Consider the following 27,242-nt stretch of genomic DNA (forward strand, 5'->3'; position numbering starts at 1 on the left):
GAGGGGCTTGAACTTACAACCCTGAGATCAAGACCTGAGCTGAAATCAAGGTGCTTAATTGACTGAGCCACACAGACACCTCAACAACTTCTTGCTTTTAATTTGCATAGTGCATGGTATAGGAAACGTGGACTCTGAGTCAGTTTACGTGGGTCTAAATCCAACCAAAAAATGTCTCCAGACATTACCTTAAGAGACGTCTCAGACTTATTTTGAATAATGATCAATCCCATACCTGCTTGGCCAAGGATATTCCAGACATACAGATGACTTCTACCAAAATACTTCCAAGAGAGCACATGCTCTTATTGGAGTAGGGGAAAGGTTTGCAAGGTGAGGAGGAGAACTCCTCTTCCTCCACATTCTGCTGGACTACAGCAGAGTAGCTTGGACCCTGAAGCATGGCAACCCTTGCCCTTCCCAGGTGTACCTAGCCAGTTTTGCCATTGGAGGAGCCAAATCAGGACCCTGACCTTCCTGGGTCCAGGCCAACACTCTTCTACCATGTTCTAACTCAATTGTTGATTTGAGGTTTCATGCCAGACTCTTCATTTTTTTTTTTTAAAGATTTATTTGCTTATTTGACCGAGAGAGATCACAAGTAGACAGAGAGGCAGGCAGAGAGAGAGAGAGACAGAGAGAGGGAGAGAGAGAGAGAGAAGCAGGCTCCCTACTGAGCAGAGAGCCCAATGCGGGGCTCCATCCCAGGACCCTGAGATCATGACCTGAGCCGAAGGTAGCGGCTTAACCCACTGAGCCACCCAGGTGCCCCTCATGCCAGACTCTTCTTTGTGGGGTATTTCCATCTGGGGTCTCTGGCTGTCCCTCCCTCTTTCCTGCCTTCTATGGGCTGTCTGTTCATCCCACCTCACCAGGTTCTTTGGCATATGTCTGAACAGCATAGATGGTTAGAGTTCTAGAGTTTTGTGGGACATATCCAAGCCCCATACGAATTAGCTGATGCAAAGGCCCGTGAAGAGAGGGGGTATTTCTCAGTTCTCCCAGGCATAAATCTCCAAGTCTTATTGTTGAGGGGAAGCAGTTTTATTTCTGACTTCTCCTGTAAGGACTCAGGATGCCCTGCTATTGTTGTACAGTTTACGCAAGCTACAATCTCGTGGATGAAGTTGGGAGGGTGTTTACTATGCGCTGAGATACGTGAAGTCTTAGACTGCTTCAGACCTATTTTGTCTAACTTCAAAGACAGGTTATTTCCTGCAGGTTTAGAGGTGAGCAATGCCCGGCTAAAGACGTCTTAGAGCTCATCCAGTCTCATGTACAGAAAAGAATAGGGAGGCCCAGAGAGGGATGTAACTCAGCCCAGCCTCCCTCCCCCCACCCAGTGTTGGTTCTGGGCTGGGACCCAGTGGGTGTCCAGATGCCTGACAACGTTCTCCAGGCCAAGGTATATAAGAGCCTTGTGGCCTGGGGATGTGAAGACAGCTGGACAAACAGCTTGGGGGCTCTGGGGCCAATCTCCTGCCAGGACTTAGTGCCCTCGTGGGGGCGTGGGAGGAGTGTTGAGGGCAGTGGGGGAGATGGCGGTCCTACAAGCACCTTCCCTTTTTGAGCATGCGCCCAACCCTACTTTTGAGAAGAACTCCCTCCCTAGGGCCTGACCAGCTCCAAGCCAAGCTGAGCCTGGAAAAGGCTCTGGAGACTCCAGGGACTCCATTGTGGTTGGCTCCTGGGATCATCTGTCTAGCAAGGAGACTTCCCACCAGCCCCCCAGCTCCTGGAGGGTTTCTGGAGGGAAGTGCTCCTGTGGCGAATGATTGGCAGAATGCGAAATATCCTTTAGGGACATTCTGAGTCATTAATCACTCAGAGTTGGACTCCCTGGACTGACTGGAATGTGGACTTCAGTTCTGGCCATGCTCACCCAGAAGAGGTCAAATCTGGGACTTCTGATTGGCCAAGCGCCACAGAACCACATACCATCAGAGACAAATGCTGTTGCTCACATGAAAACGTCTCATTGTACAGATAAGGAGACCAGGGCCCAGAGAAGGCGAGGGATTTGTCCTTGATCACACAGCAGACCCATCTAGATCTCAGCCCTCTTGATTCCATTGCTCTTTCTATCATGTTAACAGCCATCACATATCTCAGATTTTCTGAGACATCCAGTTTTTTTTTTTAAATAATTTTATTCTGTTAAATGGGATTTAAAGTGTGTCACTACATGCGATTTTGATTTTGGTTGTTTTGTGAGGTTTTTCAGATAAATGATTTGCAGGTCGGAGGAAATGCTCTTGCTCAGATCACAAGTCCTAAGTGTGGGTTTGAAATGAATGGCTCGGGGAGAATCAGGCAACTCCAAGTGCCTACACCAGGCACATGGCAACACTCTGAACAAGGAGCCAAACTGTGAATTGTATGTCTCATGGCCTGGTTACCCTGGCCAATGAATGGTGCAGAAATTAGAAATTCATCCCAAACTGCCATGGAAAGCCTGGATAGGAGGCGAGTAACCAATGCAGTGGCTCAGTGTGACGATTCTGCCCAAGAGAGGGGCTCCATATTGCATGACAAGTCCCTGAGCCAGTTGGAGGGTGAGTTCAGGGACTGAGAGCAGGGAGTAGGGAAAGCAGGAGGAGCCAGAGCTCTAGAGGAGCAGCAGAGATGGGAAAGGTGGAATCCAAGCTGGGGACTTGGGAACGGCCAGAAGAATGGGCCATGTGCATCCTGACCGGCATCCTGGTTCACCAGGTGTCCTGACCACGTGACTGCGAAGCACTTTCCCGGGCATCTTCTTTTCACCTTCCTGCGTGTCTTTGCAATAAATACCCTGAAACAGCTCAGAAATGGTTACGGCCAGGACATCCTGGGAGCCACCCTGAATTCTGGACGGCTGGAAGTTGGGGGGGTGCGGCGGCGGGGCTAGTGTTCCTACCTGAGCCCAGTTTTCCTCCCTTCAGGCTGAGCCCCAGCCAAGCCACCCCGGGGCCCACTGAGCCCCAGCCAAGTGCAGTGGGGGCTGGGTGGGAGCCTTCAAGGGCTGGGCGGGTACTAAAGGCAGGGGGTAGGGGGAGGCTGGTGCAGTCTGGGAACTGACAGGAGTGGAATGAGGCTACATGGCAGGTGCGAGGGGGAAGGTATTGAAACTGAAGCCAGTCGAGGCAGGTTGGGGCCTGAGCGGGTTGGGCTCTGAGTGGGACCGGCCTTGTCACAAGAATGTAGACTTCATCCCACTGGGAAGTCACTGAAATGTTGAAGCAGGGGGGTGTAACACGCTCTCTCTCCTGTTTAGTAAGCTCTCTTCCAAACATCTAAATACAGATTTGAGAATAGTGGACTCTGCGGCTGGCGGTCGCGGCCCTGGAGTGTGTCTGAGTTGTCTGATTGGTGGCCGTGACCTGCTGCTGAGGGCTAGAGCTCAGCCAGTCCCAACGGAGATGTGCTAATAGGGTAAAACGCACCCCAGACTCTGAAGACTTACTATGAACTGAAAGCTGTAAAATACCTTTATCGATAACTTTTATATTGATTACATGTTGAAATGGTAATAGGTGGATATCTGGGGCTAAATAAAATATATTATTATTATCATATATACACACACTTAAAATTAATTTTACCTCTTTTTAAGAATGAGCTACTAGGAACTTCAAATCACATAAGTGGCCTGCATTCCATTTCCACCGGACCTCCCTGGCAAGGGATGACGGAGGAAGGGGTCTTAGGAAAGAATTCTGGGGAACGTCAGTGTTTAGGAGATGATAGAAGGAGAGGAGCTGCTTTTGGAATTGTTTGGTTTGGAAACATTTGAGTTTAGCTTAAACAAAACAAAAGCTATTCAGAGAATTCAGGATATTTTCTCGCGCTCAGTATATCCAGGGCCGAGGAGGACCTGGGGCCTGGACTCCGTTAGGAATCACTGTGAGGGGCGTCTGGGTGGCTCAGATGGTTAAGCGTCTGCCTTAGGCTCAGGTCATGATCTCCAGGTCCTGGGATTGAGCCCCACGTCCGGCTCCCAGCTCAGTGGGGAGCCTGTTTCTCTGTCTCCCACTCCCCCTTCCTGTGATTACATGTTGAAATGTAATCTTTCTCTCTCTCATATGAATAAATAAATAAAATCTTAAAAAAAAATCAATGTGAATAGTCTCACCGAGTCTTTTTATCTGGGCCCTCGTGTCTGTGGTTCTCCTTTTCTCAGTGCCTTTCGCTTTGTTCTTTCTCGGCAGCCGGCTTTCTCTGACCCACCGGCCTTTGGGTCAGCCCACCCTCCTTCCCAGGACAACGACCACGGCAGGGACTAGAACCTCTGTGACTCAGACTCCCAGCCCAGGAGGGAACACGTGATGAATGAGACCTGGTTCAGGAGGGCCGCCTGGTCCAGACAGTCATGACCAAAGGTGGAGGTCATGGAACAGCTCAGTTGGCAGGTTCTGGGGGTGTTGACCTTTGAGGAAGGGGTAGGGGCAGGATGGGCGAAACTACATTTTGTAGCATTTGCAGGAGACCCTCCAGGAGAGTCTGAAGGAGCAGCCACAGTATGGGAGGGAGCTGCACACGCCACCCCCTCTGCTGCCGGCCCTTCTCCCCCGCCCCCTGCTCCCCACCCCACCGCATCTCAGAAACCAGGGGACCCAAGTCTGTTGAGAGGCCAAGTAACAGGCAGGATGAAGATGCCCTTTGGGTTCAGCTCAGCCCTGGGGGCACAGCTGTTTCGCTGAAGGGAGGAGGCTGGAGAGCAGTTTGAAGATGTACAAGGTTAGAAGGTACAAGCCCGAGAGGCATCCAACTTCTTTATAAAGTTTAGTTATGAAGGAGAGAAATTTTGAGACGGTGTGGCCCCTGCGGAGAGATACGGTTCCAGGGGGGGCTGGTTGGTTTGGTTCGTTTTTGTTAAGACAGGAGATGCGGGAGCTCATTTGACATATGCTGAGAAATGAGCCAGGAGAGAGTGAATGGGTGGAGGAGACCTGAGGGGCAAAACATCCAAAGGCGCTTTCCTTTGGACTGGGTGCACAGCCCCAGTGGGAGGATTGACTTCCTGCTGGGATTGGAGGGAACTCAGGGAACAGAGTGACAATGGTGGCCCTTGGTTATGGCTACGCTTTTCGCATGTACACACGACACAGAGCTGTCCAGGGGCCTGGGTCTGGGCCATGGATCAGAGACCTGGGGCAAGCAGATGGATTGGATGGGGACTGGAGCAGTGCTGGCTTCTGCCTGCAGCGGCTCTGGGCTTGTCTTGTCCTCTGCTCACACGCATGCTGGGACACGTACTTGCCCACAGGGTACTTCCAAGCACAGGACTTGCTATGGACAATATTGGGTCCTTGCTCAAATTTGCATGTTGATGCTCCAGCCTCCAGTGTGATGGTAATTGGAGGTGGGGGCTTCGGAAGGTAACTGGGGATAGATGAGGTCATGGGGGAGGGCATCATGGTGGGACTAGTGTTCTCAGAAGAAGAGACAGCAGAAACCTTGCTTCTCTCTCACTGTCCCCGCCAAGTGAGGACACAATAAGAAGGTGGACGTCTGCACGGCAGGAGGAGGGCTCCCACCGGAGACTGAGTCTGCTAGCGCCTTGATCTTGAACTTCCCAGTGTCTAGAACTGGAAGAAAGAAATGTTTGTTGTTTATGTGGTCTGCCTGTGGCGTATTGTTGCAACCTGAGCAGACCTGGTGTATATGCAGCTCTGTGCACTTGTACACGTGCACACGGGTTCCCATCAGCCCAGCCTCTCTGTACCCGTGTGCCCAACCCTGCATGTGACACATAAGTCCCAGTGGATGGTTATGCATTGCATGTGTCTGCGTGGCGGCCAGCTCCCTTCTCCCTGCTTCCCCCACTCCTGAGCATGGTGGCCTGAGTTCATTGCCATTTATTGAACGTTTCCAGCGAAGGAAGGGGTGGGGAGCAAGAAAGGGAAGCTGTCTTTGTTTAAGATTGAGCCAGGGAGCTGGAGGGGACTTCAGGGAAGGGGGCTGGGTCAGTGGGGGAAGGTGGCCTGTGGGGAAGGGCTGGACAGAAGAATGACATGGCCTCGGCTGAGGGAGGATGAGGACAAGGGTAGGGAATGGGAAGGGTTCCCTTTGGGCTGGAGCATGGACCTACTCAGGGCCTCCCAAGGTGCCCCCAGAGCCCAGAGGCAGGCGAAGACCTGGCTAGGATTCGTTTCGGAAGGGCAGGGAAAGGAGGGCTCTGCTGTCTTCAGCTGGGGTCCCGGCCCCGTCCACAAGGCTGCAGAGGGATCTTCTGGGATGCTTTCTCTGCTTCTGGTTCCTGCTTTGGTTTCTTTGCCTGCCAGGACCTAGGGAAAGAGAGCTCAGGAAAAGCTGCCGGTCGGGACCTGCTTCCCCAATGAGGAGTTCCAGTGGGACCAGAGGCAAGGGACTGACCAGTTTTCCACGTCTTCGATAGTCTCTGGCAAGGGCCGATTGAGGGTCTCAGGCAGGAAGTAGGCGGCACTGCCTCCAAGGAGGGTGACGGTCCCAAATATAACACTGGGGATGAAGGGCTGTAACTCCCCCGTGATTTTCACCAGTGGGGCCGACATGCTTCCCACACGGGTCCACATGTTGCTTACGCCCATACCTGTTTGCCTTGGGAGAATCCAGGGCACGGATTGGCAGCCTGTGTGGGTCTTAAAGGACAGCTGTGGGACCCCTGGGCAGGGGCGGGAGGATGCCACAATCCCACCTGACCCCATATCCTTTGGCTGGGTCAGCCCCAAGCCCAGCACCTACCGGATGACCGTGGGGTATAGCTCGGTCGTGTAGAGGAAGAGGCAGCTGAACGAGCTGGACAGGCAGCCCTTCCCAAACACAGCCAGGACTGTCCTCAGCGTTGGCAAGTCTACAGAGGGAAGAAAAGGTGACGGGTCTTTGCCTCAGAAGCACCCGAGTGCTTTCCCTCCTCGGCAGACTTTGTCTCCCTTTTTGCTTTGACTGTTGGAAAGCTCAGATCTAATTTAAATTTGAGTAAGAGCCCCTCTGCTGTTTCTAGTGCTTTGCGGGCTGTCCTGCTGCATCCATGTTTTCCCCGGCTCTGATTTCCTTCTCCCATATTTTGTTGTATATATGCTGGTCCTAAAATAGCTCACGTTCCTTTGGGAGGATATGGGTGTATCAACACACAAACGTCTATATAAACGTGGCTTTTCCAAGGTCGTGGTGGGAGTAGTTTGTGGGGTCTCCCCTGAGCGCTGAGCTCCGTGGTTTTCACATGCCAGCTCGCCTTCCGCTTAGCGATGTCAGGCAGACCATGCTCCATCCCAGAGCGATCCCTCACACTGGCCAGACACCACCATACTTTGCCCAGGCTGGGTCAGATCTGGAAAGGAGCTTTGGTATCATCTAGCCCAAATGAGTCATTTTCTAGATGAGAAACGTGAGCCCCAGAGAGTTTCAGGGACCTGCTCAAGGTAACACAGAGAATTAGGGGCAGAGCCAGCAGAATTGGGATCCCAGGCAGCCCACTTTCCAGTCGGCGGCAGCCTGTGTTGCCCACAAACACGTTGGGCTGCTTTCAGAGGGCTCTGGCTTAGTCCTGGCTTCTCACCTGAGGGCACAAAGATGATAGCCAGGATGGCCCCTCCTGCCAGGAGTAGAGCACCCGCCTGGGTGATGTGTCGGCCCAGATGGTTCATGGAGAGGACGGTGATGAACTTGGCCGGGATGTCGACCCCACCAAAGATGAGCTGGAGGATGTAGAGGTTGACTCCAAAATCTTCCACACTCATAGCCAGACTGTAGTAGCCAAAACCAGTGGAAAACCTGAGGGGAAGAGAGTGATTGGTTGGTGCCTGCCACTAGACTGGGGTCTCTCCCTACACTGGTCACGGGGTCATCGGGAAGATGAATAGTTTCATTTCTTATCCCAACCGCAGCTGATCGGTACAGGCTGCTCAGAGAGCTCTCTGAGATTGTGCAGGGCTCAGTGCTGGGATGGATTCGTTATGTCTGACAAGAGCACGGTCTAGGGTGTGGTGGCAAAGATTCATATAATTGACTCTAGAGAATATCAGGACTGGTGAGACTCTGGGAGACCAAAGGAGGTAGGAAATGGTCCCTCTTGGTTGTGTAATAGTTGAACATCTAGAATGGGAGAAGTGAGAGTCAAGCTGTGTGCCTGGGTCAGACGCTTCCTCTTTCCCTCTCACAATCGTGGGATCTCTTTTGAAGTCCTTGGACATATGGACCCTATTCATGTGGAGATAAAGGAGGGTCTCTGAACCAGGTCACGGAGAGGGCTTTGCAGGAGCTGTAGAATGTCAGATAGAAGAGATGACTCGGAGAAGCGTAATTTCTGTCTTCAGGCTGTGAGGGCCAGCCTTGCTTCGTGTGGTCCCAGAGGGCAGAGCTGGGCCAGTGGGGGCGGTGGTGGAAAGGCAGAGAATGGGGCAATGGACATAGCAGGGATGGGAGCTGTGAGTGGGGAAGGGGTTTGGAGTATTTGCCTTGTGGGTGGGGTGGGCATGACCTGACGGGGAAGCAGACACTGATGGCCGGGACTAGGTGTGTGGCTGGGACACAGGAGATTTATTTCCAGGGTTGGGGCTGGGCTGTGGCAGCCCAGGGAGGGGATCTCTTGACTCCTCTTGCAAGTACCCTAGGCCTTCCCCTTTGGAGAACCTGCTGGAAGCCTTGTTCATCGCTCCTGTTTGGCAGAGATGCGCGGGTGTGAGCAACGAGGTGTGGTACGTTACCAGGCCAGAGAAAGACAGAAGGTCACACGGCGCAGGTTGGGCGTCCGGAAGAGGTCAGCCATGCTGTACTTGGCCTTGGCCAAGGAGATCTCCTTCTGCATGCTGAATTTGAGATCCTTGGGGCAGAGGAAAGAGAGGGGTGCCATTAGTGATTGGCTGCTGGGCCAGAGGAAGGAGGGAGGGAGGTGCAGGCCTGGTGTCTCTAGAAGACTTTTCCTGGGGCATTGGATGTGATGTTGGCTTGGAATCAGGGAAACAGAGGCAAGAGGAGGGTTCCTGGTCCAGACTGTAATCCCTCTTGGCTCCTACCTCCACGCTGAGTTTTTCTCCTTCTTCCTTCTTGCCATTGAGGGCAGCCATCCACCGGAGTATTTTCAGGGCCTTTGAGAATTTTCCAGACAGGACCACCCAGCGTACAGACTCTGGTATCCACCTGGGTGCCAGAACCAAGTCACAGTGACTCCCCCCCACGCCAGAGCCTTTTTGGTGGGGCCAGAAGAACACCAGCATCAACAGGGCCCAGGACAGGAGGTCCAGAAACCCAAGCTGTTGTACTGCAGATTTCATGGAATTTAAACTTGGCCAAGCTTTGCACCTGGGCTGCCTGCTGCCAGCACAAATTCTAGCATTCTCTTCTTCCCTTTCCAGAAGAGCCTTTCCTCTGCCCCCTACCTGGCTACTTGTTATCGTTGGGTATCTTCCTTAGCTAGGAGCCTTGGTCCTGGGCCAAGGCAGGTGGATCCTGGGGAATGGACGGCATGTTCAAAGCTAGACAGCTGGACGTTCCTGTATATCCTCCTCCCCAGCCCTTCTTGGGCCACCTCCCAGGGCGAAGAAGGGGCAGGGCTTCGGTCCTGGGGCAGCTTGAGAAGGTGGCTCAGGTTAGGGTTATGGCCTAGAGGACGGGTTTGAGGCAGAGGACCAATTCTGCTGGAGTAGGAGCACAGCATGAGGTCCTGGGATCGGCGAGTGGGAAGCCGACCTCACATTCCCCACCTCTAGGCTGTACTTTTGGGCTTGGTTCACCCTGAGCAGACCCTGAGTGTCACTAGGCAAAGAGAAATAGAGGAGAAGGAGGCGTGGGGAAGAAGGAATGATATTTTTAAAAAGCCCTGTCTGAGGGGTGTCAGCTGTGGCTGTGGCCACCATAGGCACCAAGGACCAGACTCCGTCCTCCTCTCCCCAACAAGAGGAACAGTGGCTCCCCATCAGTGAGCCTTCCTGTGGACCAGGCCCCCATGACCCTGGATGACAGGCGTTACTATCTTCATTTTGCCTAGGAAGATCTTGGAGCTCAGAGTGGGTGAGGCTTGTCCCAAGTCCCAGGGAGAAGGGGCCTGAGCTCTCGACTGTTCCCTGCTGACACTCTGCTGCTCTTTGGTCCCTGTCTTCTCTCATCCCAGGCTGTGAACATTCCCGGGCTCTACCCTGGACCCTTGGAGCACCTGTCCATCCCCTTCTATAAGAATCTACTCTCATTTTCAAATGGAGGTCTGTCCCTCTTCTATGTCTTTTTGTGTAACCCTGGGGGATGGCTTTACTTCTCTGAGCCTCTGTTCCCTCATCTGTCAAATGGGACAGTGATGCCTCCTTCATACAGAGAGGTCATGAGGATCCGGATGATTTAAGGGGACTCCTAGAACAGGGCCTTGCACACAGGAAGCGCTCAGTAAAGTGTCACTCTGTGTCAGTTAAACATCGGACCCTGGATCCCAGCTCATATCTTGATCTCAGGATCCTGAGGTCAAGCTCCACACCGGGCTCCATGCCCAGCATGGAGCCTACTTAAAAAACAGAAAACAAGTTACACTTTGGAGTTTTCCTATTTTCAACATGTCCTTAGCTTCGATGTGATGATAGTGAGCCCTTGACCTATTTGGGGTCTTTGATTCCAGATACTTCGATTCTCCCAGTTCCCCAGTTTGGGCTTTCCTCTCCTTTCTACCTCAAATCTAGAAGTCCCCAAATCCTGTGGATTTGTCCTTCAAAATGCCTCTCAGACTTGCTCCTGAGGCTCCTCCTGCCCACACAGTCATGTGTCTCCTTTAATCTCCACCCACTTGGGTCGGTCCTTGGGTCACAAACAGAAGCTCGGTCAGGCCTTTCGACACCACAGACACGTTCATTCTCTCTCCCTCCACACGAAGCTGAGGCTCCTTGGCTTTCTATTCTGTCCACAGCCTGACCCTGTGCCTCTCAACTTGGCCCCTTCGTCCACTGAGTGCCCCCCAGACACCTGGTCCTGCCGCACACCTTTGTGGATTAATTCCTCCTCCCTGGATTGCCCTTCCCAAATCCGGGACAGAGGTGTCCTGGGAGAGAGTCCACCAGCCTAGTCAGACACGGTCTCCCCCTGTTTGGCCCCCGCGGGCGTTAAGGAGGGAGAGGTAAGAGGTAGAGGAGAGGGCCACATACCAGGACAACAGGAAGAAGACGAAGAAGGGAATGGACACGGTTAACTGTAGCCAGCGCCACTGGGGGATGGCATAGGCCAGGCCAGGCAGAATGAACTGGCCACAGGTATAGAAGTAACCCATTAAAGTTGACATGATGGCCCGCATCTGGATGGAGACGCACTCGACATCTGCAGGAGGAGCCCAAGGACCAGATTAAGATTGTGTTGGGCCCTGGGCCACCTCCGGATGGAGGGGCACCAGCTCCTGCCCACCATCCCATCAGCTGCTTGACCTGACCTTGATCCTAAGGCTTCATCGCCCCCGTTTTATAGATGCTGTGACTAAGGCTCAGGAAGGTAGGACTCAAACTTAGGTCTTTCTGACTTCCAAGCCCACAGTCTTTTTTTTTTTTTTAATTATTTTTAAGTAATCTCTATGCCCAACATGGGGCTCGAACTCACAACCCTGAAATGGAGTCACATGCTCTATCCGCTGAGCCAGCCAGGCACCCCCACCCCACCTCCAAGCCCACACTCTTGAGTGTCTCTCTAGAGGCAAACGACTTCCCTCATTTTGCTTCAATGTCCTTATCTGTAAAATCAGGACAACAGTGTGGCCTCCTTGTGTGTGTGGACGGAATGGGATGGCATCCCCCCAAGAGTGTCTGGCCCGGGGGTGGGGTGGGGTCCTCGTTGTGGATTGATGTTGTCCTTATGCTCAGAGGGGGCCTCTGAGATCCTGAGAGGGGCAGCACCTTAGGCGACCAAGGTCACAGCGAACCTGCGTTGAGCCAGGCCCTTGGCTTCAGGCTGGGGTCCCCCGACTCCTGCTCCCTTGCTCCTTCCCCCTGTGGCTTACTCAAGATGGTGGTACTCAGAACAATGCCCGAGATACTCCAGCCGCTCAGGAAGCGGAAGATGGTGTAGATGGAGAGGTTGGGGCTGAAGGCTGCGCCGGAACCGCTGGCCGCCAGCAGCAGGTAGCTACAGGTCAGGATGGGCTTCCGGCCAAACCTGGAGCTCAGACGAGTGGAAGGACCAAGTTAGCCCGGTGAGCTAGGTGAGACATGACTCTGCAGGCCTCAGGGCAAAGGGTCGGACCCCCCACCTCCCCAAGGGCTGGGCAGGGCATGTAATCCCCTCTTTAGACAGAGCCTGACTGGTAATTGCTATTTTGTTGAAGGCTGGCAGTTACAGTTTCAAGTTAATGAGTGATCGCCTCCCCGCCCCAGCTCAGTGACCTGAGCAGAGATCAAGGGACTTCCCACTTCCAAAGAGTCCATGCACCCGCCTCCACGGCCACACAGCCTCTATACCGTATCGGAAAACCTCGAGGCTTTCCCAGGGTCTGAGGAGGTGGGAAGACTCCGGTTGTGAGGGCTTTGGGGCAGAGGGAAGGCTGCACCCCAGCAGGATTGGGACATGCCCAAGGCCACAGACCAGGGACGGTCCTTCCTGCTTCCCCCAGTTCTTTGCCTCTTTGGGGGCAGTGCATAGGTGGTCAGAGTGAGGTGGGATGTCCCCGTAGGTTGTGCCGCCTCCCCTCCAGAGGCCCCCGTGTCTCACCTGTCCGACAGGTCTCCCAGCACGATCCCCCCAATCAGTATCCCCGCCATGAAGACAGACTGGGCCACCTCTTTCAGTCTTCTGGAGTCACACACCAAGTCCCACTGCGCAGGAGAAAGGTCGTGCCAGCCTGGCTCGGTCCAGACCGGCCCTCCCAGCCAAGCTCTGCCGGAGCCCCACGGTGCCGGCCCGCTCCTGGCGTCCTCACCAGACTTCCCTGAACCTGGACCCCCCTCCCAGGCGCCAGCTCTGTGTTCAGCCCAGCCCGGGGCTCCTTGGGTCTGCCTGTGGCTCTTTGGGTCCCTGACCCCTGGGGTGCAATGACAGTTCCTCTCCAGTGTATGTGGCCCGTCAGGGGCTTGTAGAGTCTGCTTAGCTGTCGCTTCCAGGTATGTTCTCAACTCCTGCGCTCGTCCCCTCCCAACTCGCCTGCACCCCGTGCTGCAAGGTCAGGGCCGGCCTGCAGCCTAGCTCTCTCCCTCTCCTCCATGCGGGCACGGCTCTGTGGCTGACACCTGGCTCCGTCCCACATCTGTCTGTGTCTCTGAGATCGCTCCTTCAGGTCCACATTCGCTTTCGGTTCCCCCTTCCCTTCAAAGCTGAATCTTTTGGAAGAGAAGCTAAACTTGCTCTCAGCCTGGCCTCATCTTCTGCTCATTGCTCTAGTCCGCCCCCACCACTCCACTGTCACTATGCTCACCAGAGTCGCCGTGAGGTCTTTTTCACTAAGCGCACTGGAACCTTCTATAGCTTGGCCTGCCCTGATGCTGCTGATGTTGACCTCTCCCTCCCTCTGGTCTCTCTCTCCCTATTTACCACTCCTCTTCCTCCATGGGCTCCTTTCTCTCTTAAAGATTCCCTAAGACTCTTTCTGGAGCTTTCTCTCTTTTTATCCATTTTCCTGAGTGGAGCATCACCTGCTCCTCTGGCTTCAGTGTCTATTTTATGAGGAAGACTCACTCCAACCCGTATCTTCAGCCCAACCTCTCTTCTGGCCCGGAGAACAGTCAGTTCAGCTGCCTTCTTGAAAATTCTACCTCGATGATGTCTCACGGTCACCTCAGAGTCATAAGACTTGTCACCCACGGTTCGCGGACTGGGAGCCTGTCCTTTGCCTCATCTTCTTCAGTGCATCCCCATGCCATCCTCCAGTTTCTAACTTTTGAATATTTCTGGAATCTGGATTCTTCTATCTCTACTAATATCTTAGTGCAAGATTAATAATAATGGCCGATTTTTATGGAAGGCTTACAATGCACCAGGCACTGCTGTAAGGAAACACTTCCCAAGCTTTAACTTCTTCAGTTCCCACAACAACCTCATGATGGGGCATGACGACCGTCATCATCCCCATTCTAGAGATAAAGAGACTGAGGCCTGCTGATGATCACTGTGGCGATCTTCGGACAGGTCTCCCAGCCTTCGATTTCAGTTCCTCCTGTCCTTGCTTCCCCTGCTAACCTGAATGGCTTCCTAAAACCCCTCTCAGGTCAGGTTCCTGTCTTGCCTAAAGGACTCCCTGGCTTCCTCCTGCCCTTTGGGTAAGGAGAAAGCTCTGTTAACACAGATTTAGAAAGCCCTCATGCTCTCGCCTCTGCCTACCTGTCTGGCCTAATCTCTGCTAATCCCCAACACGCACCCTTTGTCTAGCCGTCCTGAACTACTTGTGTAATGAAGTGGAGAATTTTATTCAGTAGAAATGCCTCACAAGAATGTTTTGGAAGTGAAACAGTGTGGGCGAGAAACCATACGTCCCAGGGAGCCCTGTCCACATTCCTCTGCTGGAAGTGAGGGGGATGGGGTGGATGAAGACTCCAGGTCAGCTATCTCCAGGCAGCCCAACATGGCCAGCAAACCCAATGGGCTCTTCTGGTTGAGAAGGGAGGCTTCAGGGTATGTGTGTGGCATGGTGGGAGGGCAAAGGGTGAAGGAGGAAGTGAGGGGTGTGAGGAGGAGTACACCAGAGGGTGCCTGGAGAAACTTCTGGTACATTGTGGCATGCTGTGGAAAACTGCTTTAGGAAAATCTGAAGTAAAGACCTAGCACCCGGCTACTTTCATTCACACCCCACCCCTTCCACAGTAAGCACATTTCTCAGGTGACCCAGTCTCTGAGTGGGGGCATGTTCTTGACAGTGCAATGGAGCGGAAGAAATGCTTATTACTTCCACCTCGTTTGATTAAGGGAGAAGCATTGGTCTGGACTTGATTGTCTCCCCTCTTCCTGTTGATGGGAATGGTGACAACTAGAATGACTCAGGAAGTCATGTGTTGAAGATGGCAAAACTGTTGTTAGTCTGGGTCCCTGAATGACCCTATGGGGCAGAGTCACCCATCGACCTGAAATTCCCACCTTAGAACTCTTGCATGAGAAAGAGAACCACGTCTATGACCTGCAAGCCATTGAATTATCATTGACCCTTTCGTTATGGCAGCATAGTCTATCCTGATACATCCCACCAGAAGTTGTAGATGGACACTTGATTCCCTCCCCCCCAACCTCCATGTTATTTAGTGTCTCAAGAACAAATCTTTCTGCTTGGATCCTGAGAGGGTCAATGTCAGGCCCATTTGGATTAGTTTAAGGCTGTTGCCCTTCTGTATGGTCTGAGACTAGATTGCCGCGTCTTGGTTTCTACCACACTACTTGCGGTGAGGTATGCATTAGAATAATGGTCACGAGCCAGTTTCTACTTGAAAGCTGAGCCGTGTAAGGAAACACCATTCCTAGAATGGGCTTTGACTCATGTTTAAAACAAGCCTGAATCCTTATAATGGCCCATAAATCGCTGCAGGATGAGCAGACTTATCCCTGTTCCCTCTCTGCTCTCATTGGCTACTACACGTCCTCCACAGACTCCACTGGTGTTGGTCTTCCTGCTGTTCCTCGGACATCTCAGGCACCTCAGAGTCTTGGCATATGGCATTTTCTCTGCCTGGAAAGTTCTCCCTTCAGAGAGCCACTTGACTTGCTTCTCCACCTCTCGCAGACCTTTGCGCAAACATCATCTTCTCAACGAGAGCCTCCTTGACCACCCTATTTAAAATCGTAACTCCCAGTCTACATTACTCCACCCCACTTTATTTTCTCGATAGCATTTGTACCATAAGCTATAACACACAGTTCCTTTTTGTGTGTTTATTTCTCCCTCAAGACCGTCATCTTGATGAGGGTACAGTGTTTCGTCTGTTTTGGTCACAACTGTACTTCCCTTGCTTAGGACGGTGCCTGGCACATAGTAGGCACTCAGTAAATATAGGTGGGATTGAAGGAGTGAGCATTCTACAGGAAGAACAGAGAGAGGGAGAACCTTAGTGGTTAAGATATGCTGATGTCGAAATGAGAGGTCATATGGTCCACATTCCAGATACCACCTGGAGGAGAGTTTTGCTTTGCCACAATGAGCATATGTCAGGATGGAGAGTGTCTAGGCTATAAACATAGGATGTATAATCCCGTGTCAGCAGGAAGGACTGAAAAACTTCACAATTAGGCTGGAAAAACGTCTATGGCAAACTGTCTACTAGGGAATGGTGAAATGAGGGTTTAAAGCTTAGAACAAGAGCTTTGTGGTTAGACATTAAAAAAATCTTGGGTTTCAAATGCACACTTAGTTGTTCCCAGAGATTTCATGGTTAATAAAACTCATTGGAGTTGATGATAAAACTGTGGCCAGGGTTGCCCTGCAGATCAGCACAAATCCATGGGGCTCGGATCTGGAACGTGTAACTGCTATGGGTTGAATGGTGTCCCGTGAAAAGTTAGTCTGGAGTTCTAACCCCTAGTGCCTCAGCATGTGACCTTATTTGAAAATTGCATTGTGGCAGATATGATTAGTGAAGATGAGGCCGTCTTGGGGTAGGTCTGGGCCCTTAACCCTCTGTGACTGGTGTTCTTATAAGAAGAGAAGTTACAGACACATAGGGAGGACGTCTTGGACAATGGAAGCAGAGATTAGATAAGCCAAGGGACACCAAGCCTCACGGACAATCATCAGAAATTAGAAGATGCAAGAAAGGAATCCTCCCTAGAGCCTTGGGAGAGAGCATCCCTACACCTTGATTTTGGACTTCTGGTCTCCAGAGCTGTGAGACAATAGATTTCTGTTATTTTAAGCCACCCTATTTGTGGCACTTTGATATGGAAATTCTAGGAAACAGATACACTGTGTGGTTCCTGCATGTTTGAAGTACCTGTGGGCTTGGTAGGTGGTGATGGGAAGGGGATTGGGGATGGAAGAGTCTGGCCATGAGGGAACCAGAAATAGAGAGAACTGAAGAGATTTTTAAAGGCATCCTGGAATTCTGGGGGGGAGGGAAGATACCTAGAGACATTTGGGGCAAGCTTCTGTGTGGTTAGCTGTAGAAGACCCTTGAGAAGGCTGAAGGCTCGGTTAGTCTCAAAGGGGTTGAGGGTGTGTGGTTTATGTTCCTTTGACTTTGACTCCATGCACAGGCTGGGCCACATGTGGTCTGTGGTTTTAGTCGGGTTACACTGTGTGTGTTCCTCTCTGCCTTTGAGCTTGTCATCATGCCCTTTTCCTCGTCGTGTTGCCAGACCTACAGGCAGGTACTGGTGACAGAACAGGAAAGCTCAAGGCCCAGAGAGGAATCGGAGGGGCCCACTTGGACCCCCAGACTGAGCTGGGCACCCACAGGACCGAGGTTCAGTCGTGTGGGAGCTGCGGGCCACAGCTCCCCTCCAGGGAACCCAGAGCCCACAATCCATGCTCCCCACACTTGCCAGACTTGAAAGAAAGGCCTTTGTTTCCTCTTAATGTCCTGGTAAAGCTCTTTCTGAAAAATTCCAACCTTATCTCTGCGGAACTCAGAGAAAGGAATGTGTGGTCGCCTCTGCCAGGAAGGCTTAGGGGATCAGCGGGGGAGGGAGACTCCCTCCACTCTGGCTGGACCCTGCCCTGTGCTCACTCCCATCCTGGCCAACAGTCCTCCCCACCTGCGCCTCCTCCTCTGGGAGGGAAGTTCCTTGTTATCTTGTTATGCAGATGCAGGAACTGAGGCGGAGAGGGGGGCTGATGCCCCAAGTCATGGGCTGTGAGAGTGGAGTGGGGACCCACCCTCAGGCTTGCTGTTTCCACGAGGGGAGGGCTCGGTGAAAGCCGTGGAGTGTGGCTAAGCTGCTCAGGGGAGCTGGGAAGTGCTGTGACAGCTGATTTCCCTTTTCCTGGAGGTTCCCCTGCTCTTCTGGTGGGGACATCCCCTCTAATCTCAGGACACCTCTATTAGCCATAATAGTGAGGGCAACAGCCACAGAGGCCACAGACATTATAGCTGAAGGCTCCACAGGGGCCTTGCGTGGTCTCCTGTCGGGCTCACCCTTGCTCTGTTCTTCCGTTTTATGGATGAGCAAACTGAGACTTCTGGCCTCATGAGATTCCTAGTACAGGGCAGAGTCAGGATATGAACTCTGTTGCTTGACCCTGGATCACGAGCACACGCGGTTGGTCAGGGGGGTGGCCCCTGGCCTCCGCTAACTAGGGTCACTGAGTCAGGTGCCACACACCCTTATTACCACCTTCCGTACCGGGGCTGGCACATCCAGACCCTGCCTCCGCTCCAGAGACCCACCTCTAGGTAAGGCCCCGCCACGGTTTTACCCCCGCCCCATGGGGAACTGAATCCTGCTCGCCCCACCGCAGGCAGGTGGAGGACGGATTTGCCCCAGATGGAGCGGCCAACAGAAAAATCACTGTGCTGGTAACCAGCAAATCGCTGGGTCTGGCCACGGACATTTTCCCAGCTGGGCAGGGACTCCTTGCTGAGTCAGGGAGCCAGGCCGACCCAGAAGAGGGTACAGTACCCTGAGGACTGGTGAACCCCTGCGTTTGTCGGGATGCAGATGCCCCTCCTTCCCCCCAAGGGCTGGAATGGTGTCTGGGCACTTGGCTGGCACAGACGTGAACGGATGCTTGACCAAGGACAAGACCTGCAACCTCTGTTCTTCGCCAGGCTCCCTGGAGGGGAAGCCACTTGCCAGCAGTCAGCAGGATCCGAGACCCCCTGAGGGCCTCTGCCAGGCATGGCCTTGGCCTTGGTTCAGCATCCGCTGAGCCCTTCCTGTGCTCCTGGCGCAGGGATGCAAAAGATGTTTGGAGGGGCGCCTAGGTGGCGCCCTGGGTTAAGCGTCTGAGTCTTGGTTTCTGTTCAGGTTGTCATCTCAGGGTTGTGAGATCCAACCCTGCGTTGGGCTCTGCGCTCAGCCTAGAGTCTGCTTGAGTTTCTCTTTCCTTCTCCCTCTGCCCCTCCCAATCATGCTCTCTCTCAAAATAAATAAGTCTTAAGGGGGGAAAAAACAAGATGGGTTGAGGACCTACATTCCCTGTCCAGGAGGAAGCCACCAGCCAGGGAGGGGGCTCTTGAACAGCAGCCCACTGGGGCCACAGGGTACTCGGTCAGAGGGACCGACTGTGGGTGGGGTTATGCAGCCTTAAGGAGCCCCATTGCCTGCCCTGCTTCACGTCCCAGCTCCACCATTGATGGTGGTGCCTGTGCTTTTGTTTGCTCTGCTGTACTAACGGGACAATTAAGGTGCCAGCCTCAGGGTTGTTGTGAAGATTGAAGGGGTTAATAAAGGCCGGTCCTGAGGCATGGGGAAAGCCCACAGTCAGGTGTAGCGATGATGGTTATGTCACTGCTTCCTGCTTGATTGTTGTCCCTCCAGCTAGCTTCCGTGTTTTCAGAGGACAGACAGGGATGGTGGCTTTCACTCCTCCTCTCTGATTTCCTGGGGGCCAGCTGTACAGCAAGTCGCCCATACATTTGGAAATTTCATAGTATTGAGGCATCTTTGATGCCCTCCCTGCCCCTCACCTCCATGTCCGTTGTGTCCCCAAGTCCCATGGATTCTGACTCCCTAAACTCTCTGGTATCTATTTCCACTGTCCCTTCCACTGGTCCTCATTTCCCTGGATCCTTGTGGTGAACTGCGAACTGGTCTTCCTACTCCTAGACTAGAACTCTCCACCAGACACTCTCCGTCCTGCCGTCAGAGGGAAGGTGATCTGAACACACCCCTCTACTGCTCAACACCCTTCGAGGGCTCTCTGCTGTCTAGGGACAGAGGCTACACCCTCTCCTTAGCATCTAAGCCGGGCGGCCTCTTCTCCAGCCCCACGTCTGGTGGCCTCCACGCTCCACAGCTAGCGCCTCTAGCCTTCCCCTGTCTCTTGCCATCCTGACCGCTTTGTTCTTATCCTGCTCCTGTGACCAAGCGTTTGACCCCCCACACTGTTGCTTTGGCCTGGGACACGCTTGCCCACTTCAACCTGCCTGCTTCCTCTCTCCTGGTCACACCCAGCGGGGTGTCGCTGACTCCAACTGGCCCTCCTGGGCCCCCCTGCCCCCTCTGGGCCAGGCTCCGTTCTAGCTGCTGGGGATACAGGGAAGCAGCTGGAAATCTCTGTCCCAGGAAGCTTGCGTGTTGCACGCATGGCCAGGGGTCCTCGAGGGGTGGCTCTGTCTCTTGCTAGAGCTGAGTTCCTGGAGGGCAGGAGGGAGCAGGTGGACTGTGACTCTTTGTCCTCAGCAGTAGGCATATAGTTTTTAGTAAGTGTTTGTTTGCTGCATTTCAGGCACTGAGCTTGGCCCAGGGGAGAAAAGGCAACTATAATATGACCCAGGGTTATTAGAGTCAGCGGGTGTCATAGCTCGGAGCATGGCTCTGGGGAAGGGAGCCCGTGTTAGGATCCTGAATCTGCCCCTTTGCTCGTGGCGTGAACTTGAAGGAGCTCCTTAACCTCCAGGCTTCGTCTTTTCCATCCAATCTGAGAAATGAGCTTATAATACAAACTATCTTACAGTGCTGTCAACAAGACTAGAAGTGTTAATATCTCTGGGCACCTGGGTGGCTCAGTGGGTTAAAGCCTCTGCCTTCGGCTCCGGTCATGATCCCGGGGTCCTGGGATCGAACCCCGTATCGGGCTCTCTGCTTGCTTGCTTCCTCCTCTCTCTCTCTCTGCCTGCCTCTCTGCCTACTTGTGATCTGTCTGTCAAATAAATAAATAAAAATCTTAAAAAAAAAAAAAGAAGAATATTTCTCAAGTTAATAACTCTCAAGTGCTTGGAACAGGGCCTGGCATGTAGTAAGTGCTTTATGTATAAATAAATATTCACGGAACACGTGAAAAACAGTTATACAGACTAGGAAGTTAGAGAGTCTTGGGTTCAAATCCCACCTCTGCCAGGTCCTAAGCACAGGTATTCCAGGGAAAGTTGTGGATGAGGCTCCGTGTGCTGCCGCCTGGGATTCCGGGAGCCCTCACCTATAGCACGCTTAGTGCAGAACCGGCGCAGGGCAAACCGTTGGAAGTGCAGCTCTCAGATGAGGCAAAACAGCGGCCTCTCTGTTCAGGGCTCAGATGCCACGCCCCCTCCGGGAAGCCTCCAGGGAATCCCGCTAGAATCCTGCAGTTCCTCCCTCCTTCCTCCTTCCTCCTTCCAAGCACCGTGGACCCCTACCCCCCTCTGTGCCTCTTAGGGGCGAGCGTTTGCCTTCAATCCAGTCCCGAAGACCGACCAGCTGTGTGATACTGGACCCTCACTTCCCTTCTCTGAGTTTTGGTCTTTCTGATCTGTAGAAGGAGCAAAAATCACGTTCGACAAGATATCGCGGTGAGAATCACAACTGTCTGCAAAGCACCAAAATGTGCCAGGCGGTTTGTGGATCCTTCCCAAAATGCCCGTTCCTGGTTCTTCTCCCCGACTCCCCGCACCACGGTCTCCTGACTAGCCTGTCAGTTCATCTGAGGGCGGAGGGCCGGACGTACCTCTGTATCTCTGTCGTTCCCCGGACGGCAGGTCATAGAATCAGGAAAGAAGTTAAGGGTTGAATGCATGGGAGGTGAACCCAGGCATAACTCATGGCGGGAGAGGGCGGTTGGGAGGTCTGGGCAACCCTGTCACCTTGGGCCCTGCTCCCTCCTCCACACACACTCCCATCTCGGGACCTTCACACAAGATGCAATTTCCTTCCTTTTCCTTGTTGCCTGGTGAACTTTTGAAGGACATTAGCTCAGCTTGAGGGTCACTTCTTCAGGGAACTGTTCCCCCCAGGACTGCCCCCCCACATCCTCACGTCACCGCCCCTCCCTGCCCCCATGTCCAGCCCTAGGCAGCCCTAGTCTAAGGTCACAGCCCTAAGTACTCTGAAGTTGTAAATTTACATTTCTTTATGGGGTCCTTTCCTCGGGTGATGTCCTGCAGGGCTGAGGACCCTGGGTAGCAAAGACAGTGCACTTCTGTATCCTCAGAGCTCAGCACTGGGTTTGTCCTAGAAATGGGCTGGCGACTCTCTGAACGTGAAGACACCGAACTTTCTGGTTCGTCGGCATCTGCACCCAGGTCCTTCCTCTCTGCCTGCCCAGCGACCCGGCCTCTGGTCCCAGTCCCAGGGAGACTAGAGCCCAGACTGTTGTCCCGTCCCCGAGCGAGTGGAGGAAGAAGGGCCCCCTCTGTGCGTACCTCAGTCACAATGGAGTCCATGGTGTGGAGGTCATAGACCCAGCCGTCCAGGCATGGCTCCGTGGCCCCCTGGGTGTTGTTGGGCAGGCTGGTGTTGGGCGGATATATGAAACGGAGGCACGTCTCAGGCTTCCCATCCAGGCCCTTGGGGAGCCCCCAGGGCCCGGCGGAGGTGTTGGGGGGCAGGCGACAGTGGTGGGGCGGCGTAGCCGCTGTGAAGATCTGCAGCAGGTAGTGGTTGGCCAGGCCCAGGACTGGGAGGCCCAGCAAGACCATGTTCAGGTACTGGAAGGTACCTTTGCTGCCCACTCGGTCCATGAGCTCAGAGAAGGCCATGGTGGATGAAAAAGAGCTGCAGGAAGGCACCTGGCGAGGGAGAGGGGAGTATGCACTTGAATTTGGTGTGCCTATGCGGACAGGTGTGGGAGCACCGTGGGACAGTGGGCCAGGTACACGGAACAGCATGCATATAAACATGTACAGATGTGGGGCTCAGGTGTGTGTGTCCACACGTGGATACGTGAGCACATACCCAGCGGTGTGTCCAGGCACAGGACCGCAGGTGCGGCGTGTGTCCAGGTGTGTGTGTTCATGGGGTGTCTGCTGTGATGTGTGTCTTGAGGCTGGAGTGGAAGGTGCAGCTGTGGGAGCTTGGGCGTGTGGCTGGGTGTGTAAGTTTACCTGTGCTCCACGAGGCTGCTCACACAGGCCACGTGCACATGTGGCACAGGACAGCTGGGACCCCAGGGCCCTGGCCATGGACATTGGCAACAGGGGCCAGATGGTGGTGGTGGGGGGGGAGGTGGGGAGGTCCCTGCTCACCCTGAGCGGACACAGGCTTGGAAGAGCCCAGGTCGCCTGCTGTGAAAGTCTCCCCAAGCCCCAAGCCTTCTGGCTCTTGGCTGTCCTCTGGGCCGGGGTCCGCCAGACTGGGGCAGTGGAAGGAGTCCCAGGCAGGTCCCAGAGGGCGTAAGGGGCTCGGCCAGTCGCAGAAAGGAAGCCAGGCCAGAAGCCCTGGGGGCTTCTCAGGGGCCTACATGGGCCTGGACTTGGGCGGGGGTCCCCATTCCTCCTTACCTGGTAGCTGGTGGGGGCCCAGTTCCTTCCGCTGGGGCCGGCGGTGGAATGTGGCCGAATCCCAGGGTCCGGCAGCAGCTGCTGCACTTGGGGCAGCTCAGCTCCAAGGAGATGTTTTTGTGCCTGCCCCCAGGGGGACTTATATAAGGCATAAGTTCCTCAGGCTAATGTTTGACTTTCTTCTGAGTATTAATGGTGCTGGCATGGGAGGGCGCTGTGGACACACCGAGCCCTGCGGTCTTCAGAGGGCTGCCTCAGCAAAGGCTGGCCGGTGGTGTGGCTGAGCCCAGAGGGGGTGCTGGCCAGACTGAGGGGCAGGTGATTAGGGCAGGCTGGTCTGAGGATAGTCTGGGTGGGGTCTGGTCTGAGTCCTGAGGGCCCTGGGTCATCTCTGTGCAGAGGGTCTGTGGGATAGCTCTGAGAGGGGTGTTGTGTGTGTGGGCAGAAGACATTCTGCCGGGCATCACTTCCCCTGCCTGGTGCCTCCCGAGAACGGGCCTGGAGACTTGTCCCCTGGGAAATGGTGAGGCGGGTCCAGCAGAAAGTGGCACGGCTGTCTGTCCCTGAGGGCTCCAGCTGTGATTTGCTGGGCTCCTTGGCAGCCAGGGCTCCCTTGCCTGGGTCCCAGGCTCAGGGGAACAGCTTCTCTTCTGATCAGCTGTGTCCCTTTGGGGACAAATCGTGGTCCCTGGTGTTTTGTTCTTTTCTCTGAATTATTTTAACTCTCTAATAATGTTTTTCTTGCATAAAACATGGGGAACACAAATAGGCCAAACAAAACAAAATACCCAGCCTCACCTGAGAGCCAACCCCGTGTGCTTTCTGATGTATGTTCTTCTAGACCTTTCTTCCTCAGGGACTGTGGTCTGACCCTCATTCTTCTGCAGCCAGCAGGAGGCTCAGGTAACCTCATGGCCTCATTACTACTCCAAGCATTGTAAATTAGGAGACTAAGAAACAGAGAGGTTAAGTAACTTGCTCACGGTCTCCCAGCCGGGGAGGACAGGGACAGTGTGGACCCAACATCTGCAGAGTCCGTGGGCTCTCTCAGAAGCATCACCTTGGCTGACTTTCAGTGTCCCTCCTGCGTGCTTTTGCCCTCTGGTTCTACCTGCAGGGACTTTGGGGAGCAGCCCCGTCCTATCTGCTCTGGGGGGTTGGGGGGCCCACCTAGGGCTCCCCTTCTTGGCTGGGGAGGACTCGGTCCCCTTCTCCACCCAGGCAACACCCAGCTCCCTGGCTCAGGCTGGCCTCAGCCCCTGAAGTCTCTCCTAGCCCCTCACCACCGCCCCCTCCGGGGTGGGGTCAGCCGCTGGGGCTCTGCTCCCCACCTGGACTCAGCAGTAATTGATGTTTTCAGAGTGGCCTGAGGCAGGGCGAGATCCGGAGTCATCAAAGGAAGATTCAATTATGCTCCGAAGCAGCCAAGGGGTTGTTTTAGGAAGGTTTTCGACTGCGAAGCTTGCAGAGAGCTGAGCCGCTGCTCGAGCCCCCCTGTTCCAGGCGTTCGGCCCCCCACCCCCCCGTGAGATTTGCTGGTGCCTAATTGGGCCTGCGTTATCCGTCTGTTCCTGTCCTAGCGGAATGTTGTCTAAAGGAGCCTGGTGACTTCCCGTGGAGGCTGCTGGAGGTGAGCCAGAGTACAGATGTGCAAGCCCAGCTGCGGGGGTGGGGGGGCGGCCCAAGCCCCCAGGGAACGTGCCTGGATTCACGTATCTGGACTGAGGCATTCTCTTAGGCCCCCAGGGACTGCGTCATGAACCTGCTGGGTGACCTTGGGCAAGTCACCTCCCTCTGGGCCTCTCATTGCTCCTCATTAGTTAAGTGGCTTACACAACCTCTCCAGAAATCTTTTATTCAGATAGTATATTGGGTTTGTAGGATCAATGCATAAGGCAGCGGTGAGAGGAGGGAAGGCGGAGAGAAAGCGGCCCCTCCATCCCCCGCGCCTGCCCCGGCTCACCCTTTCCTTTGGCATCTTCGGACCCCGGCCGGCTCTGCCCGAAGCCGCTCCAGTTACATTACAGGATCCTTCACTCACTCTGGCCTTGCTGTGATACTAAATCGAATAGGTTGAAATTAACTTTTTTTTTTCTTTAAAGAAATGATGCATCTGGGAAATCTCACATGCTAAATGCATTTTTAGCTTGGGATGTGGAAATGCGGTTTTCTTCCTCCTTCCTTCCCTCTCCCTTTCACCCCTTCGTCTCTAGTCGGAACCCATCCCGCTGTCCTTTGAGCCGCACGGGGCTCAGTCAGTGGCCCCCGTCCCTGCTGGGTCCCAGCACAGGCATGTGTCTTCAGCTGGAGGGGCCCAAAGAGTCCTCAAGTTCAAGTCCAACGTCCTCACCTTACACGCACAGAGACCAAGGTTCAGCGAAGGTTCAGCGTACTTCTCCGCATGGTGCCGCCGTCTTTCTAAATCTTCAGTTCAGGGAAGCAGAGGACACGCCATGACAAGTGAAAACAGGGAAATCTTACTCTGCGGGGAATAGTGGGGAGTCTAGGTGTTCTGGCCAATTATGGGGACCACAGTGAACTTTCTGGGGGCCATCTACTCTTACCCACTCACCTGTTCATTTGTTTGTTCATCTCACCATCCATCCGTCTGTCCGTCTGTCCATCTGTCCCTCCATCTGTCTGTCCACCCACCCCTCCAACCTTCCAATGTACTTTATGCTGTGTATGTATGAGGCCCCATGCTAGGAGATAGGTGCCTGCTCTACCCTCCTGTTTGCTGTCAGAGAAAACAGCAGCCCAGAAACAATGACAGCATGCAGGGGATTGGCCTCAATGCCACAGGAGAGGTCCATGGGGTTCTAGTCCTTTCCAGAGAGGGAAAGAGTGATTAGGTTTGATGGATTGGATTACCGTGGATTGTCTGGAGAAGGTGGTGGTTTTTACACTGGGTTTGGACAATGGGGAGGTAGAATCAGGGAGACACCAGCAGACCCAGGGGTATGAGTGCAGGCATGTTTGGGGAAATGGGAGGTGAGTTGGATAAGCAGCGTGGACAGAAGCCTTTTCCCCACCTCAGTGGTGGCCTTGGTTCCAGGGGCTGGGACAGAGCTGTGATCGTCTCAGAGGGGTGGATGATTCTCTTGGCTTCTCTGTCCTGTGCAGGCGGAGGTGGGGAAGATCTTGAGGCTTGTGGGTCACCAATGGAGTCATGTTCAGTGGTGCCTAAATTCACTGTGTGGAGTCTGGGCCTCTTGGCCCTCATAAAGTTCCCATCCGGTTGGGTGGGTCATTCGAGCCTTTTAGGTGAGGGGGCCTCCTGGCCCCTCATGGGTTCTTGAACCCATCATGGGTTCAAGAAGTCAGAAGCTGCAGCATGTTTGGGGCCTGTCTCGCTGCTCAGACTGTGGCCCTAGGCAGGGATGGAGAGATGTTCACTAAATTCTCAAGGGCCAAGAGCTACTCTTAAGGCTTCATCACTGGCTTACATGCCCCAGATTCAGTCCCTGTCCTTGGGTGGCTCTTAACAGACTAGGTGTCCGGTATGGACCTGAACAAAGGATTGTCCTCTGCCCTCAAACCCTAACCAATCCCTCCTTCCCCTCCATTTATTCTAAAATTTCCTTCACTAGGAGCAAGGCCATTCAGGAAAGAGGGGTCTTACATGCTTGAATTGGAATCTTGCTAGTTCCGTGGCCTTGGGGGGTTGTGTCACCTGGTTAAGCTTTAGTTTTCCCACCTGTAAAATGGGGATTAATTCTTACCTTATAGGATTGTGGGGATTTTAAATAAAGTATATAAAACCCTGAACACAGTGCCAAGCACGCAGTATATAAAACCCTGAATTTGAGGGTCAGTCCCAAGGGAAGGGGGGCTTCGGGAAGCCTGAGCGGTCCCAGAAGAAGAGGAGGGAGGGAAGTGGTTGCTAGGAGAAGGGAGCCTGGCAGGGGTGCCCTTTGGCCCTGGGGGTCGCAGGTTGGAGGGGCTTCCAGGAGGCAGGGGGAAGGTGGGGGCTCCTGAGGCTGTCCTTGGGCACCTGGAGTATATCCTGGCCCAGCCAGTCACAGCCGAGCCCGTCATGTTGCCAGGCAGGCTGGGCCTCAG

General features: G+C 53.9%; 1 protein-coding gene across 2 annotated transcripts; it reads right to left on the minus strand.

Moving 5' to 3' along the window:
* Positions 1-5,821: 5,821 nt before the first annotated feature.
* On the minus strand, positions 5,822-23,342 carry SLC22A8 (solute carrier family 22 member 8). 2 transcript variants are annotated; one of them, XM_004770242.3, is made up of 11 exons: positions 23,181-23,342; positions 22,104-22,469; positions 12,625-12,728; positions 11,918-12,072; positions 11,079-11,247; positions 8,973-9,096; positions 8,664-8,779; positions 7,517-7,731; positions 6,703-6,811; positions 6,355-6,558; positions 5,822-6,266 (listed from the first exon to the last, which is right to left on the minus strand). In XM_004770242.3, the coding sequence occupies exons 2-11, from the start codon at positions 22,437-22,439 to the stop codon at positions 6,167-6,169; spliced, it is 1,632 nt and encodes a 543-aa protein (XP_004770299.1). In that variant the 5' UTR covers positions 22,440-22,469; positions 23,181-23,342; the 3' UTR covers positions 5,822-6,166. The 2 variants fall into 2 exon arrangements, with proteins under 2 accessions (XP_004770299.1, XP_004770300.1); XM_004770243.3 differs by lacking the exons at positions 22,104-22,469; positions 23,181-23,342 and adding an exon at positions 21,410-21,513.
* Between the last annotated feature and the right edge of the window lie 3,900 nt (positions 23,343-27,242).

The sequence above is a fragment of the Mustela putorius genome, unplaced genomic scaffold (genome assembly GCF_011764305.1).
Source record: "Mustela putorius furo isolate JIRA1106 unplaced genomic scaffold, ASM1176430v1.1 tig00000127_pilon_pilon_pilon, whole genome shotgun sequence".
NCBI classification, from domain to species: Eukaryota; Metazoa; Chordata; class Mammalia; order Carnivora; family Mustelidae; genus Mustela; species Mustela putorius.

Bases quoted from the DNA above. Each gene is read 5' to 3' on its own strand.
- SLC22A8 (XM_004770242.3), bottom strand. From the start codon at position 22,439: ATGGCCTTCTCTGAGCTCATGGACCGAGTGGGCAGCAAAGGTACCTTC. The intron at 11,248-11,917 runs GTAAGCCACAGG...CTCCTCCTGCAG, and splicing joins TCTGAGTACCACCATCTTGA to ATGTCGAGTGCGTCTCCATC. The intron at 7,732-8,663 runs GTAACGTACCAC...TCTTCCCCTCAG, and splicing joins TTCTGTCTTTCTCTGGCCTG to GTTTTCCACTGGTTTTGGCT.